Source organism: Sarcophilus harrisii, chromosome X (genome assembly GCF_902635505.1).
Source record: "Sarcophilus harrisii chromosome X, mSarHar1.11, whole genome shotgun sequence".
Taxonomy (NCBI): domain Eukaryota; kingdom Metazoa; phylum Chordata; class Mammalia; order Dasyuromorphia; family Dasyuridae; genus Sarcophilus; species Sarcophilus harrisii.
This window is the reverse complement of record NC_045432.1, coordinates 6,309,618-6,327,331: the sequence shown is the minus strand read 5'-3', so window position 1 is coordinate 6,327,331 and position 17,714 is coordinate 6,309,618. Positions and strand designations below refer to the sequence as shown.

Below are 17,714 nucleotides of genomic sequence, written 5' to 3'. Positions count from 1 at the left end.
GAAGCAGGGCCCGTGGGCGGACTCCCTTCTGCCCTCCCGAACACTGCTCCCCAAAAAGCCTTGTCTGCCCTAGGGTCTGTCATCATCTGAGCGGGAAGAGAAGAGAAGATGGGGGTGGGGGCGGGGAACCTCAGGGGGGACACTGGGAGGGCTGAGAGATGCCCTCTTCCTCCACCACACTCACACTGACTACTTTTGGACTTGATTTCCCCCAAGGGGCGGTGAGGGCAGGGGACTGGACCCTTAGCCACCCCTCCCCTCACTGAGTGTTTTAGGGCTTGATTCCCCAAGGGGGGGTGGGGCCTGATTTCCCCCAAGGTGGGGTGAGGGCAGGGGACTGGACCCCCAGGCACCACCACCTGGCTGAGTTATTTCGCTCTTGTTCCCCCAGGAGAGTGGCAAGCGTGGCCCAGTCAGCCACTCAATCCGAGTCCCCGAGCTGCAGCCCCTTTGGGGGAAAGAAGAAGAAATACAAAGACAAGTACCTGGCGAAGCACAGCTCAAGTAAGCCAGGGGACCCTGGCCTTTTCCCCCGCCCTGTTCCCCAGGCTCCCCCCCCCACGTTTCCCAGGGAGACCTCCTCTTGCTGGGGAGGCAGTGTGGAAGGGGAAGCCCACCCTTCACACTTCACTCAGGACCCCCCGCTGCCACCAACTGGGGGGTGGCTGAGGAACAAACACTGGGGCTCACCTTTCCACGCCTATAAAGCCGGGGTCCCGGCAGCCTCAGGGGCACAGGGGCCCAGAGCTGGGGGCCTGGAGGCTCACTTCCTGCCTCCCCCGGCCCCCTTCCAGGCACCCCCCCCCAAGCAGGTAAGTGCATAGAGGCAGTAAGAGGCCAGCCCTCCTTCCCTTTGAGGCCCCAGGAGCACCTGCCTCCTGGCTTGTTGGGAGCACTCAGTAAGGTCACGGGCCGGCAGCAGGGGCTCCAACGCTCCCCAAAGCACCATCTTGGTGTGGGTGTGACCCCTTCCCACTTGGGAACAAGGCTCTCCACCTGCCACCCTCGGAGAGCAGCCTCCATTTCTCTGACACCCTGGGGCCGGCCCAGTGCTGACTGATGCCGTCCCATGGGAACCCCGCAGCGCCTCCGGGTGAGCGTAGGCCCTTGGCAGCCCCTTTTATTTTTATGGATTGGGAAGCTGGGGCTCCCCGAGGGGACTTGGCCAGGGTTATAAGGCCTGAGACGTGATTCAGACCCAGACCTTCCCGGCTCCTACTTCTGGCAATCTCTGCTGCGGGGCAGAGGTACAGCGGGCGGCTGCAGGACCGAATAAGACAGCCGGGTTCATAAAGGAGACCTGACGCTGAAATGCAGTGGTGGCAAACGAGCGGCCCAGGTGGCCTCAGAACTCCTGCTCTGGGAAGATTTGAAGTCAGAGAATCAGAATTAGAAGTCTCAGGGATGGCACTGACCATGGGGCTCGGGCACAAGGACTTAGAGCGGTCCCTGGGCACCGAGCAGGTGCCCTACACTAAGCTAGGGACTGACATGCAAGGAGCTTCCTTTCTCCTAGAAGCCACAACCCAGGCCCATCCAAGTAAGGAGAAGGTGCTTGGATTAAGACAGAACTAGCACCTGGGGAGGAAAGGGAAGCAGGCAGGGAAGCGGGCAGGGAAGCGGGCAGGGAAATGGGCAGGGAAGCGGGCAGAGAAATGGGCAGGGAAGCGGGCAGGGAAGCAGGCAGGAACGGCCTCCAGTAAGGAGGAGGCAGGCCTGCCAGGGCCTGGGAGAAAGCTGAGGGAGAGTCCGTATGGGAAGGACAGACAGGCTGGACCAAGGAGCTTGGCGATCCCCTCGGGAAGCCATTGGGGGGCATATGAAATGTCTTGAAAAAGCAGGTTTTTGTCGCATCGGAGATCTCTGTCGATGCCAGGCCAAAGACCTGGTGTATTATCACGGAGGCAGGAGGGAACCGGAAAGAGCTTTGTTAGCAGGGAAATGCTTTGCTCAGATATGTTTTGAGTATTTCTTGATCTGCGAGGGAGACCACAGGGCACCGGGCTTGGAGTCGGGGGAAACATCTGACCTCAGCCACTGCCTAGCTGTGTGACCCTGGGCAAGTCACAGAATTAATGTCAGCTGACTCAGCTGTAAAACGGGGATCAGAGTAGCCCCTTCCTCCCAGGGTTGTTGTGAAGGTTAAATGAAATGACATTTATACAGCACTTTGCAAACCTAAAAGCTCTCCGTAAATGTGAGCTGCTGCTAGTATTTTTGTTGTCAATTGGATACCATGAGGAGGGCAGAGGCCGGGAGCAAGGAAACCACTGAGTAAGTTCTTACCACTAGTTCGGGCAAGGGTTGAAGAGGGCCCGAGTTAGGCTTGCAGCCGTGTGAGCAGAGGAAAGGGGACAGATGGGGAGAGCTAGAACTGGTGCCATTTGGCAACTGGATGACTAGGGGAAGGGGGAGGGATTAAGGGAAGGGGAAGGATCAAAGATGGATCCATTTCAGACTGGAAGCGGGGGAGACCAGGAGTGTGGTGGCCCCCTCACAGCGATGGGAGTTTGGGAGGGAAGCTCCACGTTCCGATTTAGACATGACTGAGTTTGTTAGCCGTGAGACATCAACAGCTAGAAATGTTCCGCAGGCATTAGGCAACGTGGGCCTGGATTGCGGGAGACTTGGCAGGTTGTTCCGTAAGGTTTTTTTTTTTTATTTTTTTTCCTTTTTTCTTTATTTCTTTTCTGAATTTTTCTTTATTTCTTTATTTCCCCTGAAGCAATTGGGGTTAAGTGACTTGGTCAGGATCACCCAGCAGAAGCATTAAGTGTCAGACTGGAATTGAACTCAAATCCTCCTGTCTTGAGGGCCAGTGCTCTCTCTACTGTGCCACGTAGTGCCCTAGATTTCAGGAGAGAGATTCCATGTGGGTGTAGCAGTCTGAGAGGCGGACACCCAAGACAGGAGGAGCTACTGAGCTCATTCAGTGAGCTGGAGGGAAGCATGGAGGGAGAGAAGGCCAAGGTCAGCGTCCTGTGGCATCAACACCCATGCTTGCAGTGGGGGTTAAGAAGAGTGGATGCAGGGAGGGAAACTGAGAGAGCAGTCAGAGAATGGGGAGGAGAGCCAGGGGAGGGGGCATTGTGGAAGCCTGGAGACTGGGGACGGGAACGATACTTAAATAGGGACTTAACAGTGGCCGGAGTTGCCCTCCCAAAGACAGCAAATAGTCTGATATAGGTTAAATATTCAATTAAAAAATTATTTTTCCATTTAAAATTAATAAATAAATAAAAACTTAAATCAAATTTAAATTAAATAATTAGCATTGGTTTTATCAGGTCATGGATAAAGGGAGCAGTTTTGGAGTCAGGTTGCAAAGGGTTGAGAACTGAGCAGAAAGGAATACAGGCAACAAGAGGAGATACTAGTGAACAGAACAAAACTGTCATTCGATAGCTTTTAGGAATGGTGGGCTCAAATGCAATTTTGGTTTTGTTTTTGCTGAGGCGGTCGGGGTTAAGTGACTTGCCCAGGGTCACACAGCCAGGAAGTGTTTAGTGTCTGAGGTCAGATGTAGGATGAGTGAGGAGGGATCTTGGGTTGGGGAACAAAGGGGGAGTCGGCGTTCATAACAGAGAAACTTGATGTGAAATAGGAGAAGGCTAGTGCTCTGCTGGGAGAGAACAGCAAAGGAAGGAGTAAGTGATGGCCTTTTCCCTGGTGACTGGAGTCGAGTTGAGGAGTTGACCGGTTTTAGAAGAGAAGAGGTGGGATAGAATTAATTGGGATAAGCATCAGTGGATAAGAGAAAAAGGATTTCCAGTGGCAGCCCGGGAGTAGTTGAAGTCAGGTCATGGAAACGTTAGTGGCCTTCTCCCATTAGTGCCAGTCGCCGTGTGAGTGGGAGCAGAGAAGACAGAAGTGGGGCGCTCCCAGTTGGGATCTCACAAGGAACGAGCGGCAGAAGGATATGGGACCACAGGAATCATGGGGAGCAAGCGGCGGTTGCTTGATCAAAATGGAGGAAAAGGAGGCAGAATAGGCCGCAGGGAGGAGTGACAGGCCAGGGTAAACATAAAGAACAGGATTAGGAAGGGTGAGGCAGAGGAAGAGGAGAAACGGGGGAAGGAGGCTGTGATCGAAGGGATTATAGAAGTGGAATTGTTATGGGGAAAGGTAAGATCAAGGGGATGACGGTGTGGGATGGAGGCTAAGAAACGGGAAGCCCGGTGTGTTTGAGAGCCTGTCAACATGTCTCCGAAAGGCCCAGAATCTGAGAGCAAGTGGGAAGGGCCGCAGCAGAACACATGGGGGTGCAGTGTGCTCAGGAGAATAAATCTCAAAATCAGATGAGGTCATTTAGTGGAGGAGAAAGCTGGGGAGAATGGGGGAGCTCCCTTCCTCAGCTTTTGGAAGATATACATTATCGAGGACTTTGACAAAGGTCAGAGTGTGACACCGGTCACGCATGAAGTATCTGACAAAGCCACCCCCTGCCCCGGGGGCCACACGCACTTCACTTAGGCATTTTCACTGAGGGCCGCCGGCCAGCCGGGAAGATCGAGGTCCATGTGACTAAATGTCAGAGCAACATTTGGTCAAAGTCAGAACACAAAAAGCCAAGACACCAGCTTGAGTAGACCCCAGAGGAGAATGTTTGGGTGGATCCAGGAGATCCCCAATTCCTTGTAGCCCTCTTCAGCTTTGGTAGCGAGCTGCTGAGCCGGGCGGTGTTCTGGTGCCAGCGGTCTCTAAGCGTATACGGTTGGGTTTAAACAGTATAATCAGTTCATTCCTGAACAATATAGCAACAAGCGTTCTTTCCATAAGTGCAAGACCACAAACTTCTCGCCCTACTTGGTTGGGTCCTAGACAAGAACTACTAGAGAAACTGGGAGGCCTTTTGGCCCCAAATGGGCTTAGACCAGCATGTTACATATTGTATGCCACCAGTAATTTCAAATAGATCTATTGGTCCATCCGTAAACATTGAGTAAGCACCTACTGTGTACCAGACACCAAGCTAAATTATGGGCAAACAAAAAGAAGCAAAAACTAACCTTCTCTTCAAGGAACTCAGTCTAATGGAGAGCAACCACGTGCCCACAAGCAAAATACAGGATCAATTGCAAGTCAACAAGAGGGAAAGCAGCGAAAGGCTTTTTCTGGAGAAAGTGGGATTTTAGCTGGGACTTGGAGGAAGTCGGGAGGTGAGGTGAGGAGGGAGAGTGTCCTAGGCTTAGCACAGCCAGGACCAAGGCCTGGAGTCAGCAATGGGGCATATTGTTCTTAGATCAAAAGTGTGGTGGGGGGTGAGGTGTAAGAAGCCTGGAAAGGTAAGGGAGGAGCAAGCTAGGAAGGACTTTGAATACAGGACTCTGTATTTGACCTTGGCATTGATGGGGAGCCTCTAGAGTCTGTTGGGGGTGGGGTGAAGGGCAAGCGACATGATCAGACCTGTTGTTAGGAAAATCACTTTGACAGTTAAGTAGGGGGTGACTGAATGGGGGGTGGGAGATGGGAAGGGGGCGTTGAGGCAGGCAGAACTGCCATTGCAGGAGCCCAGGCACGAGGAGACCTGCACCCGGGAAGTGGTAATATTGGAAGGGAGAAGGGGTCGTTGGGAAATGAAGGCAGAATCAGTGGTCTTAGCAATACAAGTGGAGTGAGCCTGGAGAGCAGAAGGTGCCCAAGAAAGGGACTGCCCTGTAGCTCACAGTGCCAAGGACCGCCCTACCCTCGCCACTAACTCACTGACTTCTCTTTCTTTGCCGTAGTTTTTGATCAATTGGATGTGGTTTCCTATGAGGAGGTTGTGCAGCTCCCTGCATTCAAGAGGAAGACCCTGGTGCTGATAGGTGTGTGAAGAGGCCCCAGCCCGCCCCGCTGGCAGCAGAGAAAAACTGCTAACCTCATGGGAGACGTTCTCCGCGCATTGGCATTCACCTAGAAAGAGGAGTGAAAGGCAGCAGAGGCTCCAAAGCTTGGTGCCCGTTAGAAGGCAGTGTGTGGAGTTGGGGGGCAGGAACCCAGAAACATGGTGTCTATCCTGGCCTATGGCGTGGGGGAGGGGGAGCAGAAACCCAGTACAGGGAGGAAATGCTGTCAGGGGCTGGTCAGAGGGCCACAGGCTGGGGTTACAGACACCAAAATGCCATTTTCTGGCCTCCGGGAACTTACCGTCGACCCGTGGTGTCGGTCTGAAATATTTAGAAAGTCCAGAAGAGATGTCTGGGTTGGGAAGTAAGAGGAACAGGAAAGTTCAAGAAGATGCAGGGAGAGTGACCAGGCATAAGGAACAGTCTGGATGGGCCAGGGTCATGACCTTCAGCTCGAGTTTTTCAGGAGAGAAACAGAAAGGTTTCTTACACACTTTTGATGCTTTGGCATTGGAAGGATCTTTGATCTCATGGGAGAGGTAGCGAGACCCAGAGGAAAGAGAGGCAGAAGGAGAGGGCTGCTCATTCCACATTGACCATGAAGTTGGCTGCTTTGCTTTGAGCTTCTTCAGCGTGTTTAAAGATACTTTACCGTGTGGATCCCTGAACCTTTATAGAAATGGCCCAGACAGAGAGTGAGGAGCTTGAGGAAAGAAGTTCCTTTCCCTCGCTCCCTTGGGGGAAGAGAGGAAGGCTGATTGCCTAGTATTTGACACCCTGCCCCTTCTATCCTGCTCTCCTCTCTCCCCCGTCGGTTCACCTAATTCACCCAGAATGGCCAGGTCTGCTCCGCTTGGAGCTGTGTCGGGGGAGGCAGCTGATAGAACTCCTCTCGGCCCTTGCTTGCCCTTTTCCTGGAGCGGGGACGGCAGTCTGGCTGCGGCTCACTTCCACCTGCTGCCTTTCTCTTCTCTCTCCAAACAGGAGCCAACGGAGTAGGTCGCAGCCATATCAAGAATGCCCTGGTCAACAAGAACCCCGAGAAGTTTGTGTACCCAGCCCCGTGTAAGTGGCCCTGGGAAAAGGGAGCTTCATAGCCAAGCGTAGCCTAGAAATCAGCCATCTGCATTGGGGCTGGGGCTGGGATGGGGGTGCCATTCAAAGCCTAAAAAAACTCTGGGAAACCTGCAGCAATAGAGTGCCGGGACAGGTCTCTTGCCTTTGCCTCTGCCCTAGTGACCCCGATGGTGGAGTAGCCAGTTTCTGTTTCTACTCAGAAACAAAGTTGTCTTTGGCTTAGTCCTTACCCTTTGACCTGAATTGGGAAAAATCCCAGTTCCAGCCCTGCCTCTCACACATACTATGTGGGGCTCTAAGCGAGTCACTTAACCCTGACGCCAGGCATCTCTCTTATGACTAAAAGGCAAGTTGTCCGTCTGGGTTGATGGGTAAAATTTCCACACTGGGACTTCCTCTCCGACTAAAGCTCACTTTCAAATTCTTTCCTCCCATCTCTCTCGTATTCCACAAGGGAAACAAAAGATACAAAACAATCTCAGCTTTTAAGCATCATCCATTCTACTAGGTAGATATAAGAAAGAGACATAATATAGAAGTAAATGCTAAATAAACAGAAAGGCCTCTTTGTAGGAGGGAAAGAAGGTCATGCCAGAAAAAGCCTTCTGCTAGATCATCTGGAAAAAAATCTCGATGGCATTCTAAGCAGGCAGCGGTGAGGAGGGAGGCCGTAGCCGGTGTGGGGAACACATTGTAAAGGCATGGTGATGAGGGATGCAGCGTCGTCTGTGGGAAACAGCTGGATCAGAGTGTGGGGGATGGGGGAAAGGAAAATAACACGAAAGAAATGGGGGAAAAGGTTGGAGCCCAGTTGTAAAGGGTTTTAAATGTCAGGTAGAGGCATTTGTACATTAGCCTAAAAGCAATAGGGACCCAGTGAAGGCTTTTCAGCAGGTGTGTGACCTTGGGGCAGCCCGGGGGGTTGGGAAGATCAGTTTGGCAGAACAGTCAGGAGGCAAGGGTCCCAGGCCAGCTGATAGAGAGAAAGCCCGGACTTGACTTGTTGTTGGCTCTTTTCTACAGACACCACCCGACCTCCAAAGAAGAGTGAGGAAAATGGGAAGGATTATCATTTCATCTCCACCGAGGAGATGACCAAGAATATCTCGGCCAACGAGTTCTTGGAATTTGGCAGTTACCAGGGCAACATGTTTGGCACCAAATTTGAGACCCTGCACCAGATCCATCAGCAGGACAAAGTTGCCATCCTGGACATTGAGCCCCAGGTGAATGACAGAGTTGGTCCTGGGCCCCCGTGGATGGGCAGGGGGCTGGGCTAAAGCACTTTGCTGCCTGCTAGCTTCAGTCAGTTGAAATAGAAAAGCCCAGCTCAGCAAAATGACCGTCACTGGACAGTAGAAATGTAAGGCAGCCATACTTAATGATAGGAAGCCAGCTTCAGGTTGGGGGGGGAATAATAAGGGTGTCCTTTGAGAAAGACAATCTCTGTTGTTTGTTGGATCCTGAGGCTGGCCGAGGACGTCTTAGGACATCAGCAGAGAAGGCATTTTGTAAACACGGTCACAAAGCCAAGGAAGCGGCAAGGATGGACGGAGTTGTGTAGGCCCTGGTTAGCTGAACCTGTCCCTGAAATGGATCGAGTTAGTGAGCTTGGGCCAACTTTTTCTCCCTTTCTGGAGCAGGATTATTACTATGAGTTTGACATGTAGCCTTGAATCCCGACTCAACCCTGGCTGGGTTTCAGCCAAACATTTTTTAGTAATTCTCTTTCAGTCTAATTGCTTTCTTTTGTAATCTTACGGATTTCATTCAGTACTTTCAAACAATTCTGAGAAGAGGCACGTAGGCTTCCTCACTGCCAAAGCTAGTGGTGGTGGCGGGGAGAGAAGGGTCCATGCCCTCAAGGTTTCTGGGAAACTTTTTTGAGTTACGTCTTCCTAAAACACTTTGGGACTGAAATCACCAGATTTTTAGTTTGCTCCAGATGACTCTCTGGTTCCCCTAGACTGCATGCAACAGGAGCCACAGACACATCATCCTGCTGCTTTCTGCTGAGGAGTGACTTGGGAAGCTTTTGAGGGGCACTTGGGGGGGGGGAGAGCCACTAAGCTTCCGGCTTCCCTCTTTGTCACTCTTGCCCCTGTCCCCTGTCTGGGACCCTCTTCTTCAGGCAAGTCTTAGTCCGGAGGTTCCCTGAGGCTTCTTCTCCAGGCTCAACCTACCCACTTCTTTCCAATGCTCATTTTAGAGAAGACTGAGGTGCAGAAAGGGCATCTCTGAAAACAGACCTGAAGAAGGTTGAAGGGCAAAACCAATGCCCAGGGCAAAGTATTGGTTTCTAAGGGTTACTATTGCATGGAGAATAGCATGGACATGTTTGGAGTACAGGAGTTGGAGTCAGCAGAGATCTTTCAGTATCCAGCAAAGGAAGATAGCAGTGTCTGGAGTACCTCGTTCTCAGACAGAACTCTTGGGAGACTCAACTGAGACCAAGTTTTTTGGCTTCAAGTTATTCTTCTTACTCACTTGCATTTCTTCCCTCTTTCTCTCCCCAGACCCTGAAGATTATTCGGACAGCAGAACTGTCCCCCTTCATCGTTTTCATCGCTCCGACAGACAGGGCCCAACAGGTGGGATGGCACTGGAGAGAGGGAGGAACTCTTGGGATTAAACATGGAGAGGGCCGACTCTAGGATCCGTGTAGCCACTCTGACCGCTGCTCCCTCGTCTCCCAATTACTGGCAGTTGTGTTTGGCTAACTGCCCTTGTACCGTACCATTCTGCAAAGGCAGAGCCCTTGTCTGGGGGAGGTTACAAGACAAATGATGATGACAGAGAGAGGAAAGGAAGGTCTGGAACTCCTAGGTCACTCCATGGTAGGGTAGGGTGGCAACCAGGTGTCTGCAGCGATACTTCTTTGAGAATGACTTCCTCCTCTTCCCAAAGGAAACCATTTCTTGAGTGCAGAGAAAGAAAGTAGCTTCTGAAAAGGATGAAGCGAATAGTTCTTTACTGTAACATAAGGAGAGGGAATCCGTATTGGATATGGTCCTTTAGGGAAAACTCCCCTCCCATCTTCCCTGCACTCCCACCTTTAAGGAAATTCCATTTAATCCAAGAATTGATCATTAAGCACCTATCCTAGGCAATGTCTGATAAGGAGAAGAAAAAAAAAGAAAAACAATTCCCAAATAGGCCCTTCCTGATCCATGCACCCTGAAAAGTAAGTGCCTGCCAAAGGGAAGTGCCCTTCCATGGATATGCTCGAAATTTCCCTGGAGAAAACAGTATTTAGTAAGATAGTTAGAAAAAGTGCTTAAATCTGTGGAGGAGAGTCAGCTTTCTTCCTTCCTTTGTTGCAGAGCCATGGTCACTCGGGTTTGGGGGGTGGGGTGGTGATTCTGCCTGTGTGACTGGCTTTGTACAGATTGCTAACGTTGTCTCCTAAAAGCTGGGCAGAAATGTCTCTTGAGTTCTCAAAGCTGATCAAGAATTAAAGTGTGTCCATATTTAGAGTTGAAGTTTCTGATGTATATGCTATTTAAAAAAAAAAGAAAAGAAAAGAAAAGGTTTCAGGTTATTTAAAAAGGTTAGGATTCTTAAAACTGGGCTTGGGAAAATGTAGGGATCTCTCTTTTCCCAGTTGTGAACATCCTCCGCCAATGCAGGTTTGCCAAGAGCAGATCGAGCAATCTGGGAAAACTGAGGGCGTTTACCAAAGTTTCTGATCTCCTTGTGGACAGAACACTAATGTTCTGGCACAGTGGATGTGCTCACAAGACTGCTACAAGATTCCCGTTGTGTGCTGCCAGGCAAATGTTCACCAAATTTTTCAATGACACCAAGTTGGAAATAAAAGCTGGATGACAGAGCTGGAATTCCAAAGATCTTAGCAGAAATATTTCAAAATATTCAAGAAATAATGATTTTTGCCTACTGTATACAAAGCCCCGTGGCAAATACAGCCACAAGATCCTCGGAGGAGAAAGAAGGCTATGATCACAGCATTGTTTAGGGTTCTGAAATCTTTCAAAGATGTTTTTCTCTGTGGTGTTAGAACTCATGCTAGTGCTGCTCACTTTGCTTTTCATTGCTTCAAATGAGCTCAGATCATCTAAAGGACAGGGCACTAGGCCTGGGCTCAGGAAGTTGTTCAACTCTTTGGGACCCCATGGACTGTGGTCACAGCAGACCCTTCTATCCTTTACCATCTCTCAAAGTCTGTCCAAACTCGTGTTTGTTGTTTCCATAACATTCTCTGCCATCCTCTTCTCCTTTTGCCTTTAATCTTTCTCAACGTCACGGTTTTTTCCAATGAATCCCAGCTTTTCATTATGCGGCCAAAGTATTTAAACTTGAACTGCAGCATTTGACTTTCCAGTGAATAGTCAAAATTAATTTCTTTAAATTGTGACTGATTTGACCTCCTTGCTGTTCAAGGAACTCTCACGAGTATTCTCCAGCACCATGATTTGAAAGTGTCGATTCTGCAGTGCTCGGCTTTCCTTCTAATCCAACTCTCAGAGCCATACACTGCTACCGGAAAAGCCGTGGCTTTGACCTGGCTTCTGTTGGCAAGGTGATGTCTCTGCTTTTTAGTATGCTGACCGGGTTTGTCATACATAGTTTTTTAATTTCCTGACTGCAACCACTATCTACATTGATCTTTGAGCCCAAGAATATCAAATCTGATACTTCTTCCATTTCTTTTCCTTCTGTTTGCCTAGAAGGGATGGGACCGGTTGCCAAGAGCTTAGTGCATTTATTTTTATGTTTGTTTGTTTTTATATTAAGCTTTAAATCAGCTTTTATATTCTCTTTCACCCTCATTAAGAGGATGTGACCCATTTTGGATTTTCTTGGCAAAGATACTGAGTTTTTTTTGCCATTTCCTTCTCCAAACTAGAAACTAAGGCAGAGTGAAGTGACTTGTCTGAGGTCACACGGTTACTAAGTGTCTGAAGCCAGATTGGAACTCAGGAAGGTGAGCCTTCCTGACTCCAGGCCTGTGCCACCTGAAGTCAAGACTTGCGTTCAAATAGGATATCAGACATATAATAGCTTTGGATTCTGGACGAGGCACCTAACCTGTCTGCCTCCCTCTCCTACCATTTCTAAAATGAGAATAATAACACTACTCGTCTCCCAGAGCTGTTGTGAGGATCAGATGGCATATTTGTAGAAAGTGGTTAGCACAGTACCTGCCACATTTGTTGTTGGACATGTTGGACACGTCAGTCACGTCCAACTCTTAGTGACCCCCCCAGACACCAGGCCCCTCTAGCTTGAGGGACTCATCTGATGTTGTATCTGTTAGCATTGTAAGTGTTTTCTTGGCAAAGATACCAGAGGGGTTTGCCCATTTCCTTCTCCCAGCACAGTGGGTTCTTAAGAAATGATTATTCCCTTTTCCCTTCTCACTTTCTATTTCACCATTTCTTATGTCACAACCTTCTAATCCCATAATTTAACCTTTTCCCAATAGTCCAATTTTGGGGACAGTCTTTTCCTCTGATCTTCTTGGGGGATAGACCCTGGTTCACGATTCAGTGGGCATCCAAGTAGTTCTCTAGAATGTTGGAACTATTTTACAGCCCTACCAACAGTATGCTAGAAACTTATCAAGTTTCTCATATCCTCTCTACTATTTCCCTCATTGGTCATCTTTGCTAATCTGATGGGCAGAACCTTTATGTTGATTTCATGTTCATTTATTTAAATAATTAGGGATTGAAAACTTTTTTTTCACGATAACTTGGATTTCTTCTGAAAATCACTTGTTTCTTTTATCTATTATAATTTGTATATGTAAGTGTGCCTGCTTTTTATATTTACATATACACACGTGTCTCTTGCACATGAGACTCCTTACCAGAGAAACTTGATATAAATTTCTCCAACTCTCTGCCTGTTTTAGTCATGAACTCTTCCCCTACCGATGATCTGAAAGGTAATTTTTTCCCCTCGCTTCTCTGGTGTTGAGGGCTCTAAAAATTGTCCAGTTTTCCCAGCAGTTTCTGTCAAAAGTGGGTTCGTCCCTCTCTCAGTAACTGGCATCTTTCGGTCTGTCCTATTAGGTCACTGTTTGTTCCACTGCTCAGCCCCTTCACTAGTGGTTGGGACTTGGGAGCACATTTTGAGATCTGGCACAGATACATCCTGCCATTCCTTCTTTCCATTTTTCATTATTACCCTTGAGAGTCAATTAATTTAGATAGTATTATTAGCATGTCATTTATTCTATGAGCTGGACAAAATCAGAAGGAAACATGGAAAACAAAGAAGGTAAAACGGGACAACTGGGAAGTCTAAACACAAATATCCATCCAAATGTATATAAAAGGTTCCTATTTATTAATATAAATTGGGAAAGGGTTATTTATGTAGAAAATTGGTTGGGAAAGACATTGAGCCCCACGTTTATTCCAGCAGAAATAGAACTGCCAGCAGGCTGACCTCAGAGTGGGAAGAGAACCTTTCCAGTCAGAGCTTGGAGCTGACTACTTCAGGGGAAGTGGGGGAAGGGAGAGACAGGGAGTGAAATTTAACAAATTTCAAACCCCTTCCCCTCCACGACAACAAACAAAAAAGAAAGGAAGCAAGAAAAGAAACTTCTCAAAGCCGGAGGGGTACGTCCCACTCTACAGCGGTCAAAGAACCGGAATAGTTTTTCAAAGAAACAAAATTTTCGTTCTCACAAGGGATAGCAAAAAAAATCGAATTCAAAATGAAATTTTTATTTAAAAAACAAAAGCCTTAGAAGATACTCAGCTTATGAGGGGATTAATTAAAACAACTTTGAGACACTGCCTTACCTCCTTCAAGTTGTAAACCTAATTAAAAGCAACAGAATGTAGTGCTGGTTGAGAAACAGTGGGTCTTCTGGTACAAATTTGGAAATGTTTTAATCTGGCCACATACTACCTGAAAGAACCTTTAAATAATTAGTGATTTAAAACATGGCTTCTGAAAACCACTTTGTTGCTTTTATCTATTCCAGTTTGTATATGGAAATGTGTGTATATTTATATTTTTATGTATGTGTTATATATAACATACACACACGTGTCTTTTGAATACGAGATTCCTTGTTAGGAACTTGCTAGAGATTTCTCCAGCTCTGTGCTTGTTTAGTTAAAAAAATCTTTAAAAAATCTGTTTCCTCTACTTACTGCAAAAACTGGATGTTAGCATAACGGGATCATTATGAGCAGATCGATTCAGAATGACAAGTCTGGGGGCTACAAAGATTCTCCTCTCTCTGGGATGACTTGAGAAGACTGGGGGGGAGGGGGCAGCTCTTCTGTGGAAGACAAAAAGTTTTCACCTTTTCCACCTGTTTTTCTTCCCCTCCCACCCCCATGGCTGCTAACTGGGGTTCTTTTTGTCTTGTTTTGGGTTTTTTTTAATAGTATTTTATTTTTCAAAATACACGTAAAGAGAGTCTTCAGCCTTTATTTCGGTACAACTTTCGTGTCCTACATTTTTCTCCTTCCCCCCCCCCCCCCCCCAGCAATTTGATATGGGTTAAATGTGTTTTTGCCTCGTTTGCCCCTCCAGCCATCAGGGTTGGAAAGATCATGCAAGAAACAATGTTAAGGTCCTGGCAGGGGGATGGAGGGAGAGCCCACAGCTGACAAAGGCAACATAATTTCATTTATTGTTCCTTTTCTCTTTGCAGTCGGAAGCTTTGCAGCAACTGCAAAAGGATTCTGAGACTATCCATCACAGATATGCACATTATTTTGATTTCACGCTGGTAAATAACGGTATTGATGAGAGCCTCAAGATAGTGCAGGAGGCCTTTGAGCAGGCGTGCAGTTCCCCCCAGTGGGTCCCCGTCTCCTGGGTTTACTGAGCACGTTAGCTTGCTTTTCCCGATCTTGCCCCAGCACCCAATGGTAGCAATGCTTCCGTTGGTCTTTCCCTCCTCACAGCTAGTCCAGGCTTGCTGCTTCTGCTCCTAGACTTACCCACCTACCAAAGATAGGTCAAGGTTGCAGTCAGACCTTTCGTGCGAGACTCCCTCTCCAAGAATCGCTGGAGAGGGATCTAAATTCCTGAATAGAAATCAACTGGAAAATCAACAAGGAGAAAAGGATCGAAAACAAGCTCCAGTCTTCAGGCTTCTCCCGGCCCTGCACGCCCCAGCCTCTCCCTGCCACTGCTGCAGCTGATCCGGCTCCCTTTCTGCTTCTCTCTCGTTGTCTTGTCTCCCCAGGGAGCACAAGCTTCGTCCGGTTTGCTTTGGGGAAGGGTGTCTGTCTAGTAGAATGATACAAATGTTTATACTTGTGCAATTTCTTTAAATGCCAAAAACTGATGTGCAGGGAAGCCTTAAGTAGCAATAAAAATGTCGCTGTGCAAATGCCCGTTTCGTCTCCCAGGCCTCTGCAGATGCTTCTTTCTTGCGGTCGCTCCGTTGCTGCAGTCACGTGGCCCTTGGGACCGGGGCCGGATCCTTCCCTGTTCTGGACTCTGTTCCAATCCTGACTTTTAGGCCTTCCCATGGGACTTCATGCTCTATAAAATCCCTTTTTTCCTCCAAAACGATGTCACACCATTGGCTCCCAAAATTGGGCTTCATAGCCAGGCTACGTGTTGGCCTTCATTCAACAATTCATTGCTAAGTTCCTTTTTTAATGTGTTTTTTAAATGATTTGGTAGTTTATTATTAGCTTCTAATGATCCCTGATTTTCAAATGCTTACAGTCCAGGCTTTCAGAAACCATTCTTCCCCCTCCTTCCCCCCCTCCTTTTTAAAAAACAAAGTGTAAGCTTTCCCCATGTGCTGGCTCTTGCCCAGATTCTCAGCAGTCACCGACAGCCTCGGTTCAGATTCAGCAGATATTTAGCATTGAAACACTAGCGACTTCAGCTGGGGAATCACATCGGCTTCCATGGATTGAACGACCATTTCTGCCGTTTACCTTCCAGCCTCAGACTCTCAGGACTCCAGTCTCCCATCTGCCTCTCAGACATGCCTGCATGTCCAGCAGACACCGGAAACTCAACATGATCTAAATGTTCCTCTAAAAACATGATCCTTGCCAGCCCCCAAACCTACTTTTCCAATACTGTGGAAGGTATTACCATCCTCCCAGTCCACTCCCTCCCCCCCCCCACCCGCTTCCAATCTTAAGTCATCCTGAACAGGAGTTCAGGACCGCTTGCCCCCCCCCCCAAGTGAGGGGGGGGCAAGGGACAAGGGGACAAGGCCTGGCAACTTTACTTCCACTTCTTTCTTTCCCATGGCACTGGCATCTCGTCCACTCTAGTACCACTCATTACCACCCTCCAGACACTGAAGTGGCTAAATGCATGCACCTCCCTACTCAAACTGCAGTGGCTCCCCATCGCCTCCAGAATGAAATAGAAAATCCTCTGGCCGGAGTTCAAAGCCTACCTCCTACCGTTCTCACAGCCATCTAGTGATCTACCATCCACAAATAAAATCACATTATGCATTATCTAGTGCATTATCTATATATCTACTAGATGACTACTACTAGTTTAGATGACGTTCTCAGAGCAGGACCAGTTCGTTCTTGCTGTGCTCAATTCTATGGACCATATCGCTCATGGGGTTTTCTTGGCAGAGAGACACTGGAGCAGTTTGCCATTTACTTCTCCAGCTCATTTTAGATGAGGAAATTGGGTAACAGAAGGTAAAATGGCCTGCCCACAATAACAAAGCTAGGAAGTGTGAGGCTGGAACTTCTCTTATTGACTCCCAACCCAGCACTCTACCCACCAGGCTACCTGGTTTTTGTTGCATCCAAACTGATGTGGAACTGAGGAAAGTTTTTACAAAGTTTTTGAACTTTGACTACAGTTGTTAGATTATGTGAAACTTGAAAAAGAATGTTTTTACCTTTAACTCGGCATTCCTTGAAGCTACCCTTCCGTCTCCCACTCTTTCCACTTCTGGCCAATCCCCTCCTCCATCCCAGGTACTCCCTCCCCCACTCTATTTGTTTTAGGAATACTGTCCTTGGTGATGGGAGGATCACCAACCTACACTTGGTGGGAGTTGGGGAGACACTTGGCTAACAAACAGTACATACTCAAATTTCTTGTTCACAGCAGAACTCATGGTCATGCTATCCAAGGGCTTTTCTCAGCAGAGATACTGAAGCCATTTGTCATTACACTCAATTTACATCAGTACAAAACTTGTCCACGCGATGCTAATCGAGTCTTTTTTTCTTAAACGAAATCTTGGGAAAGAGATCCCTAGGAAGCTGTTGCCTTTCAAATCTCAAGTTTCTTCCTAACTACAAGCTAGGATTATATAAACTTATATAGCCATTATATAAGCCATTTCTTTTCTTCTCACTAACCCGATCAATTTTCAGCTAGCTCAGCTCTTTCCCTTCCTATCAACTCTGAGCCCACTTTTACCTCTCCATATTGTCCCAAATTCCCCAATTTGAACATGTTCCTTAAAAATGACTTTCAAAATTTCCTTTCTTTCCTCTAAAGTCTTTTTCAGCAGAGAACTTGAAGACCAGAATCATTAAAAAGTTTGGGTGAAGGTCCAGTTGGTTTTGAAGTCCAGAAGTCCTGATAATGATCTGAGAACTATGGGTTCTTTTTGGGGAAACTATTCCACCTGCTTTTTTCCCCTTAGATTTTTCTGCTTTTGATTTTTTGCTACTCATACAACTTGTTGCCATTTTTCAGAACATTCACACATGTAGGCCCATTGGCATAATCTTCATGCTCAATTATAATAGGTTGGGAACCTTAAACTACACACAAGAGCCTAGGAAATGATAAATGTTGGAGACAGGATTTTAACTCGGGTCCTGACGTTAAAGTCCATGCTCTATCTGCCCCTGGTAT

General features: G+C 47.8%; 1 protein-coding gene across 1 annotated transcript in view; it reads left to right on the top strand.

Moving 5' to 3' along the window:
- The window catches only part of MPP1 (membrane palmitoylated protein 1), a 66,289-nt gene extending 51,042 nt beyond the window's left edge, over positions 1 to 15,247 (top strand). Inside the window, exons 7-12 of the mRNA XM_031945202.1 lie at positions 392 to 504; positions 5,727 to 5,807; positions 6,813 to 6,893; positions 7,929 to 8,131; positions 9,422 to 9,496; positions 14,548 to 15,247. Of these exons, the coding sequence (XP_031801062.1) occupies positions 392 to 504; positions 5,727 to 5,807; positions 6,813 to 6,893; positions 7,929 to 8,131; positions 9,422 to 9,496; positions 14,548 to 14,724 (730 nt within the window). The 3' untranslated portion in view covers positions 14,725 to 15,247. The remainder of the gene's footprint in view (positions 1 to 391; positions 505 to 5,726; positions 5,808 to 6,812; positions 6,894 to 7,928; positions 8,132 to 9,421; positions 9,497 to 14,547) is intronic.
- Positions 15,248 to 17,714: the final 2,467 nt, after the last annotated feature.